This window comes from Cucurbita moschata, unplaced genomic scaffold, assembly GCF_002738365.1.
Source record: "Cucurbita moschata cultivar Rifu unplaced genomic scaffold, Cmos_1.0 Cmo_Scf00033, whole genome shotgun sequence".
NCBI lineage: Eukaryota > Viridiplantae > Streptophyta > Magnoliopsida > Cucurbitales > Cucurbitaceae > Cucurbita > Cucurbita moschata.
Window position 1 is genome coordinate 1,433,355 of NW_019268549.1, and position 12,382 is coordinate 1,445,736.

General features: G+C 36.1%; 1 protein-coding gene across 1 annotated transcript; it reads left to right on the forward strand.

The window, feature by feature from the left end:
- Nucleotides 1–5,052: 5,052 nt before the first annotated feature.
- On the forward strand, nucleotides 5,053–7,028 carry LOC111430244 (probable polygalacturonase). Its single transcript, XM_023066409.1, has 5 exons — nucleotides 5,053–5,085; nucleotides 5,359–5,697; nucleotides 5,772–5,892; nucleotides 5,990–6,235; nucleotides 6,322–7,028. Exons 1-5 carry the CDS (start codon nucleotides 5,053–5,055, stop codon nucleotides 7,026–7,028), a joined length of 1,446 nt encoding a protein of 481 aa, XP_022922177.1.
- Nucleotides 7,029–12,382: the final 5,354 nt, after the last annotated feature.

Consider the following 12,382-nt stretch of genomic DNA (forward strand, 5'->3'; position numbering starts at 1 on the left):
AGGCCGAGAAAGACGACCATGAACTCGAGATTTATAGTTGCACCACACGGATGCAAATGGATGTAGGCCTCTAACTCGCACCATGCCCCATTGTCTAGTCCGAGTAATTATAGATCCACACACTTTAATGGTTCATATTCTCATTTATTTTGGTTATTAACTCTTATTTAGTTTATTATAATTTTGTTTCATATCCTCATTTATTATAGTTATTACCTCTCCTTTAATTCAAAACCATTTTGTTTTATATTCTTATTTATTTGGTTTCATGTATTAGAATTAATATTGTTATGCCTATATAAAATCTTATCTAGCATTGTTTTGAGATGTGGAGTCTGATCATTGTCCTTTTGTATTTGTTTGGTGGCATTTGGGTTTAGATGTGGAGTTATTGTCATTTTGTATTTGTCTAATGACATTTGTGTTAGATGTGGAGTCGTGACCATTTTGTATTTGACTAGAGACAATTGGGAGGAACTTTGTTGAGAGACTTTGCAGTGTGAGAGATACACTTTTAAATACTTTGGTTACAATGATTGGCTACTACCCGTGGATGTAAGGGGATTTATTCTCTCTGAATTGCGAAAATCTTTGTGTCTCTTTGTTTAATTTCTGTTTGTGGGTGTGTGAATGTGATCGATCTTACTTCCGCTTCCGCTACAACAATTGGGTATCATAACATTTTTTTGGTTCTGGCATTTTGTACAACACAGTCTTCGGTTGTGGCGAGTATCAATATCTCGAGTGGGCATGTGAATCTTACTATAACTTTTGGTGCTCTTCTTGAATACTATGTAGTTGACATACAAAAGTATCATGTTCATATGGATAAGGTTAAGTGACTTATCCTCTGAGCACTATTGATACGACTCACTTTATAATTGTTACAAATTATTTGATTCAAATCGTTTATATAGAAGAATGTGATTGAGGTATCATATACAATGAGTTTATATAAGACTGGATCACAAAATATTTAATCTCTCCTTATATATCCATTAATTGAGAAGATTAATATTTCACAATATAATCATATACGACTCAATCTTAATCCTAAGTGATAATGAACTCTTGTTTGTGAGGATTTGTCCTTTAATTTATATGAGAGAGAATGACTTTAATAGACGATTCAATATGCCAAATATTTTGGAGACTTGACCAAATAGTGAAATGAAAACATAACTTCACCGTAGGAATTCACTCATTTCATTATTAAAAAGAAAAAAAATATGATTTTCCATTTCTTGATTATGATTTTTCTTTAAAATCGAGAATTTTTCTTGGATTTAAGTTCTAAATTTTCAGTATGTTAATACCGGAGGGATTTACACAAGTTTTATGAAAGAATTCGGTGTTGATTCAGACCAGAAGGTGACGTTTCGATGAATGTCATGAAAATGAAAATTTTGGTAAGTTTTTAGTTTTCGACCATCTTTGGACTCAATTATTTCTGCCTATGGTTGACTAAAAATTATAAGAAAAATACCTTATTAAAGATGGATTAAATTTCTACAACTTTTGTGAAGAAACTAAGTTAATTAAATATGTGTAGAGAAAGTTATAAAAATTTATATAAAATAGAAAAGAACCGAAAATTGGTTGGGAAATAAATTTTTTTTACGTAGGAGTCGAATGTGAAGGTGATAGCACGTAAGAGGTGTTTTCGCCCCTTTTGACCTTCATTTATCAACGACTCATTCAAATTTTACTAACCCTAAATTTACTTGAATTAGGACTTATAAGAGAAATTTCAGAAGGTCTGGAGTTCCTAGCATGGGAAAAGCTAACTTCGGAAGTCAGACGTCATCCAAGTAAGTTACCAGGTGGATTTTATAAAAGTAATACTTGTAGGAATTTCTAGGATGTGTTAGTATGCGAGCATTTCTTATCTTAGGTGGTTAGAAAATGCATGTTATGGACTTTGGAAGGGAGTTTTTGGATGAGTATGTATTGTATGTATGTTATGGTAAAATTACCGTTATGTCCCTAGGTTGAAATTTCCGAGAAACATGTTGTTTTATATATTATGAAAAGCTAGAAACAGGAATTGGAAGACTAAAATAGGAGTTGGGCAACATGGATGAGTATGTTGTGCATGATGTAAGAAATGACCAAAATGTCCCTATGATGAGATTTGTGATAATGCTGTTTTATATGCTTTCCGCTGTGTTGAAAAGGACGATGAACTATTGTAATCTATGCTCCGGGTGATTGATGGATGTTATCTCCCTGCTGAGCATGTTTGCTTGTATGTATGCATGATATAGTATGTGTTAGCTCTAGGTGTTTGATTATGTATTCTTCTTGTAAAGCGTGTTTATCTGCATAGAGCTAGGGCGTTAGAGTTTGGTTGGCTATACGATGACCCTAGACTGGATGCCTCAGACGATAACCCTACTGAGCACCTTAGGATTGTGAGTGACGGTCAGAGGGCCTAGACTCTAGTGCTCTGAGACTAAGAAAGACTCGAGATGTCGGAGTAGAGCAACCTAAAGCCAAAATTCCCCGTTAATCCACCTAGCCGCCTTAGGAATCCAATAAACCTCCTCAGCTCCCAAATGTGACCAAGGAAAAGTTCAAAGTATGGATTACGCGCTTAGGTGATCAATAGGTATATCTCCCTAGCAAAGCATGTATGAGAGAACTTAGTTAAGATTAAAGCACTATAGCTAGTGCGGTTTACACGATGACCTAGGTCAAAATATTTCCAGTAGACCCAGAACCTCAGGATCGTGAGTGGCGATTAGAGGTTTTAGACCTGAGTGTACCTGGAGACTTGGTTTAGACCTAAATGTACCTAGAGATTTGGATTATCCTCGAGGAGCTAAGCTCGAGCGTCCTGGAAACAAGAAATGAGATTTAAACAACCTAGAAGCTCCTAAGAACCTCATAGACCTCCACGACAACCAAGAACGACCAAGATAGCTCATCAGACTATATCAGTGTGAACAGTGTCATTAATTTGTCCACTACCCTTTTTGCTCTGGTACTGTACTATCGAGACTCTATTTCGTTTTCCAAACCGTGGAGCTAAGCATCACCAATTAGGGTAGTGCGACACATGCCCCAACTTAGTAGAAATGACCAGGGGTCTCTTGATGTGATGTCTCACATTGGTTGGGGAGGAGAACAAACCACCATTTATAAGGGCGTGGAAACCTTCCCCTAGTAGACGCGTTTTAAAGCCTTGAGGGGAAGCCCGAAAGGGAAAGCTTAAAGAGGACAATATTTGCTAGCGGTGGATCTGAGACATTACAAATGGTATCAGAGCTAGACACTGGACGATGTGCCAGCTTTCTCGCTGTTCCCCGAAGGGGGTAGACACGAGACGGTGTGCCAGTAAGGACGCTGGGCCCCAAAGGGGGGTGGATTTGGGGGTGGTCCCACATCGATTGGAGGAAGGAAAGAGTGCCAGCGAGGACGCTGGGTCCCGAAGGGGAGGGGGGTGGATTGTGATGTCCCACATTGGTTGGGGAGGAGAACAAACCACCATTTATAAGGGTGTGGAAATCTTCCCCTAGCAAACGCGTTTTAAAGCCGTGAGGGGAAGCCCGAAAGGGAAAACCCAAAGAGGACAATATCTGCTAGCGGTGGATCTGAGACGTTACACTTGAACATGACCTCTTTGTTGTAAACCCGTCCCTAAGCTTGGGAGCATGGGATCACGTAGGTTGACCTAGTAGCTCATCGACACACAGAGGATCGTGGTCCCGTGGGAGGGCTTGTCAGCTAACCTGCATGGATGATGTTCAGATTTAGATCCAAGCCAAGCCACCTAAGTCGTAGAAAAGAAAGATTGGGAAACTAGCATATACCCCTAGGGATACGCTTCAGTTTAGAAACCCGCTCGAAACATCAGGGTACCCAATTACTCAAATAACAGTGGAACCTAGGCCGACTTCCTAGAGTTCAGAGTAAAGCCCGTGCATACTTACTAGGTTAAGGATGCGATGAATTTTTATACTCACCCTTCTCCCTCTCTTTTTCTGGTGTTTGAAGTTGTGGGATGAGGTGGAGGAGCATTCGAGAACTCTGTGGTTATAGAGGGGGTCGTGGAGTGTTACTCCATTTACATTTTGGAGACTTTTGTATTTTGTTTTATAAATGTTTTCCAAACTTGTTTATGGTTTGTAATATTTTGAACAACACCATCTTATAATTGTATTTAATTTGAGATTTTTTTTTTCTGATTTAAATTTTATTCAATTTTTTAATCTTGTATTTTATATATTATTATTATTTTTTTACTTTTGTCTTGTTAGTTTCGATTCGAGTCTCGAAGCCTCAAAAATTGGATCGTGACAATTACTCCAGATTCGGGAACGTTTCTCAATCCCTTTAAGTTTCTCTATGCTCAAACCTCCCAACCCTCATTCGATTGTTTTGCTTTTTTGTGTTTTTAATCGAGATCGAGAGAGAAAACAGAGAGGATTTTGAGAAGAAAATCTTGGATTTCTACTTCACGAAGATCAATGATTTTGGGGGTTTAGAAAGTATTTCTAAAGTGTTATACTAATCTTCAAAAGGCAAACCCCTGTGGAGGCTGAAGAAAGTGGTTGGAACCATCGGTATTCTCGTCAAAACACGTACAGAGGAATTTCCTTCCACCTTTATAGTCATAACACTCACATTCCATGCATAGTTAGTGAGTCATAACATAGCAACATCAAGGTCATAAGCTTATTCATCACCTGAATTGAACCATAAAATATTTAAGTTAAGTTGATTTAAATTGTTCGGGTAATTTATTCAAAAATTTTGTTTCTAATAAAAATAAAATTTTAATATAAAAAATATTTAATAATTTATTTTTAAATATTTTTATGTTTTTTTTACACGTTGTATTGTCTTTCTTTACAACGTTGTATTGTCCTTAATTTGACTTTTATTCTTGTAAATTCAACGGTTCCATTTACAACTTAATTTTCAGCCTCTAAATAATAATAATAATAATAGTAAAAAATTCCTTTTCTATTTTTAATTCCTAAATTATTCTATAAAATTCTGTGTCCCCTAATCTAAAAATCATAAACTCAAAAACAAAAATTCATCATGGATCTTCCTCGAAAATCCACAAAAACCAATGTAATTTTTCTTTTTCTTTCTTTGAATTTCCTTTCGGTTCTTTGTTTTCTTTGAATTGATCGAGTAGGGTTGGCTTGTTCTTCTACTTTTCATCGGTTTTTTCAAATAATTATGGGTTATTGTTCAAAACTCTGATGGTTTTGTTTATTGATTTCTGGAGAAAATTTGAAAAATGTAACAAAAGATGAACCCGTAAACTCAACTGCATTTTTTACCGTTATGTTTTTGTGAAACAAAATGAAATTGAATCATCTTCTGTGTTTTTTCGGACAGGTTACCGTTGCGAGAATCTCGGCTGTGATTGTATTGGCATTGATGAGCTTAGCTACCGTGGACGCCATGGATTCACTTCTGAGTTCGAACCTTGTGGAATTTCAGGCGATCAATTGCCGAAAACACTCGGTGTTGCTAACGGAGTTTGGCGGCGTCGACGACGGAGTAACTTCAAATACTCAAGCGTTCCAGCAAGCGATTAAACATCTCAGCACACTGGCGGCGGATGGCGGTGCACAATTGGTCGTGCCGCCAGGAAAATGGGTGACAGGAAGTTTTAATCTGACAAGCCATTTCACACTTTTTATTGATAAAGAAGCTACAATTCTTGCATCACAGGTTGGACCTATGAGTATATTATTTTTATAAAGCTAACAACTTAGATTTGTTTTTCATAATCTAACGGTGTGCAGAATGAATCGGAATGGCCACTTGTGAAAGTTCTCCCATCTTATGGGAGGGGAAGGGATGCCCCTGGTGGACGGTATAGTAGCCTCATCTTTGGAACTAATCTTACCGATGTTGTTATCACAGGTGATTATTTCTTTTTCTTTACCTTTAACATTCATTTTTTTTACAATGGTTAGAAATAATTATTGAGAAATAAAATTGGATTTGTGAAATGGTGTAGGTAACAACGGCACGATCGATGGACAGGGATCTTATTGGTGGGATAAATTTCACAAAGGGGAGCTCAACGTAACACGACCATACATGATCGAGATCATGTATTCTGATCAAATTCAAATCTCAGATCTCACTTTGATCAACTCTCCTTCTTGGTTCGTCCATCCAGTCTATAGCAGGAATGTGATTATCCAAGGGCTCACCATCTTGGCTCCGGTCACCGTACCCAACACCGACGGAATCGATCCAGGTTCCCTACTTCTTCACCTGCAAAATCTTAGGGCTTCTTTTTTTTTTCCATCATCCCTCTACCTAATTCTCCCTTCAATTTCACAGATTCTTGTTCCAACACGCGAATCGAAGACTGCTACATCGTTTCCGGAGACGATTGCATCGCCATCAAGAGCGGATGGGACGAATACGGTATCAAATTTGGAATGCCGACTAAGGACCTCATCATTCGCCGCCTCACTTGCATCTCACCAGATTCTGCAAGTATCGCCCTTGGTAGCGAAATGTCCGGCGGAATCCGCAACGTCAGGATTGAAAACGTCACTGCAATCAACACAGAGTCTGCTGTCAGAATCAAAACCGCTCGTGGACGAGGCGGTTTCGTCAAGGATATTTTTGTCCGAAGAATGTTTCTATCCACGATGAAATACGTCTTTTGGATTGCTGGAGACTACAAAGATCATGCGGATGATAAGTTCGATCCCTCGGCGTTGCCAGAGATTAAGAACATTAATTACAGAGACGTGGTGGCCAAGAATGTTACAATGTCGGCAAATTTGGCGGGAATTTCGGGAGATCCGTTCACGGATATATGTGTTTCGAATGTGAAGATTGGATTGTCGAAGAAGCCTAAAAAGTTGCAGTGGAACTGTACGGAAATTGAGGGATTTAGTAGCGATGTGGATCCGCCACCATGTGCTTCGCTGGCTAAGGCCGCAAAAAGCGGTGGATGTGACTTTCCTAAGGATCAGTTGCCAATCGAGAATGTTCAATTGAAGTCATGCTCAGTTGAAATTCCTGCCTTCTCGTAAACGCTTTGTTTGTTTGTTTGTTTTTTTTTTAATTCTATGAAATAAATAGTAATGAAAAATTTAATGAAGATACAGATAAAATGTCTTTCATATTTAGCAACTGTGAAACTAACTTTTTATATAAGTGTACATGGTTATGATACACATCATACTTCTATTAGTTCCCTCGCATCATAGCTTTTCTATGAGACATGCTTGCGTGTACATGACATATCTTTCATTCTTATCATACATGGACCATCAATATCTTATAGGCATAATTACGAACATGATATCATAAGATATATAGGCTAGCATATTGGAAGTACGTGATAAGGCAACCCTAATCTTCAATTCAACGATCCAAGTTTTTGTTAAAGCAAGAACTCTCGAATCAAACAAATTAACACCTCCTTATACAAAATTCGGATCAATCGAGAGATAAGGCTAGAATTAAATTACCTCTTACGATCGAAGATGTAAATCCAAGATTTGGAAACCTTGTTCTAAATTGAGTCACTCCACAATCAATCTTGATCAAGGCTTGATTGAAGGGCTCAGATGCACTTTTACCGCAAGAATTGCTTGAAACTTAGAAATGCCTAAATTGATGCTCGAATTTCGGAGGGAAACATTCTGATTGAAGGGCTCAGATGCACTTTTACAGCAAGAATTGCTTGAAACTTAGAAATGTCTAAATTGATGCTCGAATTTCAGAGGGAAACATTTCAATTTGAGATATGAATTCCATTTATCCACGAATCTTAATTTTATATAACATATTGGGGGTATTTATAGTCTTCCGACAAAAAACGTTTGTAGTCAGGATCTATTCCCAATCCTCCCTAATCTCCACACAAGTCAAAGACAAGTTGACCAAAACTTAGAAATGACTAAATTGATGCTCGAATTTAGGAGGGAAACATTTCAATTTGAGATATGAATTCCATTCATCCACGAATCTCATTTTTACATAACATATTGTGGGTATTTATAGACTCCCTACAAAAAAAAAACGTTTGTGGTCGGAAGTTATTCCCAATCCTCTTTACTCTCCACAAAAGACGAAGACAAATTGACCATTTAACCCTTACATAATTTATAAAATTAAAAATAATATTTTACAACAAATGTATGTGCTTGATTGGCTAAGAAAATAGACTTAAAATCAATTGTGCTTTGTTGGTATGTACATGTATCACACAATTCCTCCGACCTAACTCAAGGTGTCCCAGCAATAAGTCCACTTACTTGGTTAGCGAAGTCCACTTACCTTCTTAGCCATTGCAGACTAAGGAAGACGTCAAAATAGCAATAAGTGCACATTCCTTTTCGGTGGCTTAATCATAGGAAACCCATGGTTAAGCTTTCTTTGGTTGTTGGATGACCTTCTAGAAATTTTTCGAGGATGCATGTGAGTGAAAACAAAACATGCAAGAAATACTCGTGTTGATCTGTGGGGATAGTTTTCATTCTTAGAAGTGTTAAGTAAGTAACCTAACTATATCACAGATGATTATAGATAGAGTGGCTCTAGTAAAGTTAATGTAGCCCATGTCACAATTGCATGGGTTACTGATGTTCTGTTTGTTAAGACGGAAGATTCATCTATGTTGTTTCACATCGATTATCATAATTTGGTTACCGTAAGCGCGAGAAACAAGTAGCTTCTCGACATAACAAGGATTCTCGTAAATATTGATTTACTAGCTAAGAAGGTTAATATCATAAAGATTACCTCCACGACCACCAGGCATGAACATAATGAATTTACTGTAATAGCCCTTTTACAATTTTCCGAATGGTTTATTATTGGTGTGTTGAGAATTGGGTCAAGCCCAGTTATGAGCTACATGGGCTTGGGCTTCAAGGTCATAGGATGTTTTTTTTTTCTTAATAAAATACTTTTTACTAATTGAAATAAATATTTTAAACGAAAAAAAAAAACTATAAATACATAAAGGCCCTAATTGATTGTGGCCAACTGCCTTGGAAAGGTGTAATGTTTAAAGCCAACTTTGGTGGACTCATAGTTTTTGGGTCCCATAATCATTAATCTAACTAATTAGTTGGTAATTTAGACTTAAAATGGAATCATTCCATTAATTTTATTATTATTATTTTTTTAATTTTGAAGTTTCTATAATTTAGCTGTTATATATAGGAGTGTACATATGTGAGATATCAAATCAATTGGAGAGAGAAACGAGTGCCGGCGAGGACGCTTGACCCTTTCAGGTGAGGAATTATGAGATCCCACATCGATTGGAGAGAAGAATGAGTGCTAGCGAGGACGTTGGACCCCAAAATAGGGTAGATTGTAAGATCCCGCGTCGATTGAAGACGAGAACGAAGCATTCTCTGTAAGAGTTACCCGAAAGCCCAAATAGAACCATATCTGCTAGTGAGGCTTGTATTGTTGCAAGATGTCAGATTTGAGGAATTATGAGATCCTACATCGATTAGAGAGAAAAACGAGTGCTAGCGAGGACGTTGGGCCCCAAAATTATCACACTCTTAAATAAAATGTGACAAGACACAATTGATAATGCATGCATGTCTGATGATGCCAAATTGTTGGTTAAAATATTTCTATCATATAATATTGCAAAGTTTTCCGTGTTGCTGTTAATGATTATTTAGTTGATTCAACGACGTCGTGTGACATTATTTTTCATTCACTAGTTGATGTGATACCATAAAATAATAACAATAATGATTTGCTAAGATGTAAATATTTGAATAATAATGTAAAGTTGTTATTATTTTTTGTTGATTGTCTTATTTGGATTCATTATGTAATTGAACTTATTTTCAAATTTCATCACCTTACCTAAAAAATTGACAATCACTTCTATTTTATTTTTATTTTTTAAATTTGGAAGATCGTTCGTTAACCCATCGGTTGTGTTTTTATGTAGCTCTAAAGCAAATCATTTTCACGTTGAAAATATGTTCGAAGTCTCATATTAGCTAGATTAGAAATATTCTCGATATAACTTCATCGATATACGACAACTTAAGGGTAATGTTGTAATAGCCCGATGTCATTGCTAGCATATATTGTCAGTTTTTGGCCCGTTACGTATCGTCGTCAGTCTCATGATTTTAAAATACGTTTGTTAAGGAGAGATTTCCACACTTTTATAAGGAATATTTTGTTCCTTTCTCTAACTGATGTGAAATCTTACAAATGTCATAGAATTTAAACTAGAATTTAAAATCTGAATTCGATACGTGATCTTTTTTATATTCCCCTGCGACATGATTATATTAGCTACTCCTCTTGAAGTGCTTGTAAGAGTGAAAATTATTTATATAAACTAATACGAGTCCTTTCAATATACTTTATTGTTACTCACATTATGAGATCCCACGTCGGTTGGAGAGGGAACGAAACATTCCTTATAAGAATGTGAAAACTTCTCCCTAATAGACGCGTTTTAAAACCATGAGGTTGACGACGATACGTAATGGGCCAAAATAGACAATATCTGTTAGCGGTAACCATGAGTTAACACCGAATGGTATGGCAGCGAGGACATTGGGCCCTAGAGGGTGGATTGTGAGATCCCACATTGATTGAACAGGAAAATAAAATATTCTTTATAAGGGTGTGGAAACCTCTCCCTCATGACATGTTTTAAAACCGTAAGGCTGACAGCGATCGACCTCTCCCTCATAGACGCATTTTAAAACCGTAAGGCTAACAACGATTGTAACAGGCCAAAGCGGACGATATCGATTAACGGTGGGCATGGGCTATTATACACATACTCCCTACAAAAATTTCCAAGAGATCATCCAATATAGAGTTACTCCAAACAAAACATACTTAACTTTAGAGTTACCACGATTACGCGACTGAAAAGGAAGATATATATTTTATTGATATAAATAGTAACTATCAATTCTTTTAAATATACTTAACTATCATATCATCACAATTATTTTCATTTAGCGATCGATTCAGTTCATTCATGTATTCTGTTTTAGAAGCACTCGAGAGTTAATGTTACATTAACTCAAACAAACAAACAAATCTTGAATTAGGTTCAAATTAGTCATATCATTGTACTCATATTAAGAAACCGTGTACTTTGACATCAATTTATTTTATTCCAAAAAACCAATATATTTATTGATATGAATAAAAAAATTAACTTTTTTCATATGAATAATATATAAAGAATATATATATATCGGTTCACATAAGACTATTTAATTTGATACTAACAATAAAATCATAAAAAATTAAACATAATATCATAGGAAGAGGTTTATTATTCTAACAAATGATATCAAACGACAAAAAGTAAATATGAAATATGTAAGTAAATGTATCATTGATATCGAGTCTGATACCTCTTTTCACTTATTTTCTACCCAAAATATATATCAAACTAACATGTTAATCCAAACATAAATGAGTCGATAAGATGGGTATAACTTTTTCTTTTGTCAATTGTCAATCTTGAAAAAGTTAATTAATTTAGATTTAAAACGCCACTTGCTTCAAGTGCTTAATTTAATCATCCTCAATAGATAATTAAAGACCAAAAAAATGGGTACAACAAACCATATCCAAACACCTTTTTAATCTCTAAGTTGGGAGGAATAGTTTTATTGGGACCCATGTTTTAAAAAGTAGTCTATTAGGTTTTTGGAAGTAGCTCGATCAGATCTCACGTTCGTTAGAGAGTGGAATGAACCATTTTTGTATAAAAATATGAAAATCTCTCCCTAACAGACACGTTTTAAAGCTATCAAATTGACGACAATAGTAACAGACAATATCTACTAGTAGTCGACTTGGAGGAATAGTTTTATTGGGACCCATGTTTTAAAAAGTGGTCTATTAGGTTTTTGGAAGTAGCACGGTGAGATCCCCACATTCGTTAAAGAGTGGAACGAACCATTTTTTTTATAAAAATATGAAAATCTCTCCTTAATAGACACGTTTTAAAACCATGAGGTTAATGACAATACGTAACAGACAAAAACAAACAATATCTACTAGTAGTGGACTTAAAGGAATAGTTTGATTGAGACCCATGTTTTAAAAAGTGGTCTCTTATGTTTTTGGAAGTAGCTCAGTGAGATTTCACGTTCGTTAGGGAGTGGAACGAACCATTTTTTTTTATAAAAGTATGGAAATCTCTCCCTAACAGACGTTTTAAAACTATGAGATTGACGATAATACTAGCAGACAACAACAGACAATATCTACTAGTAGTGGACTTGGAGGAATAGTTTGATTGGGACCCATGTTTTAAAAAGTGGTCTCTTATGTTTTTGGAAGCAGCTCGGTGAGATCCCACGTTCATTAGAGAGTGGGACGAACTATTTTTTATAAAAATATGGAAATCTCTCCT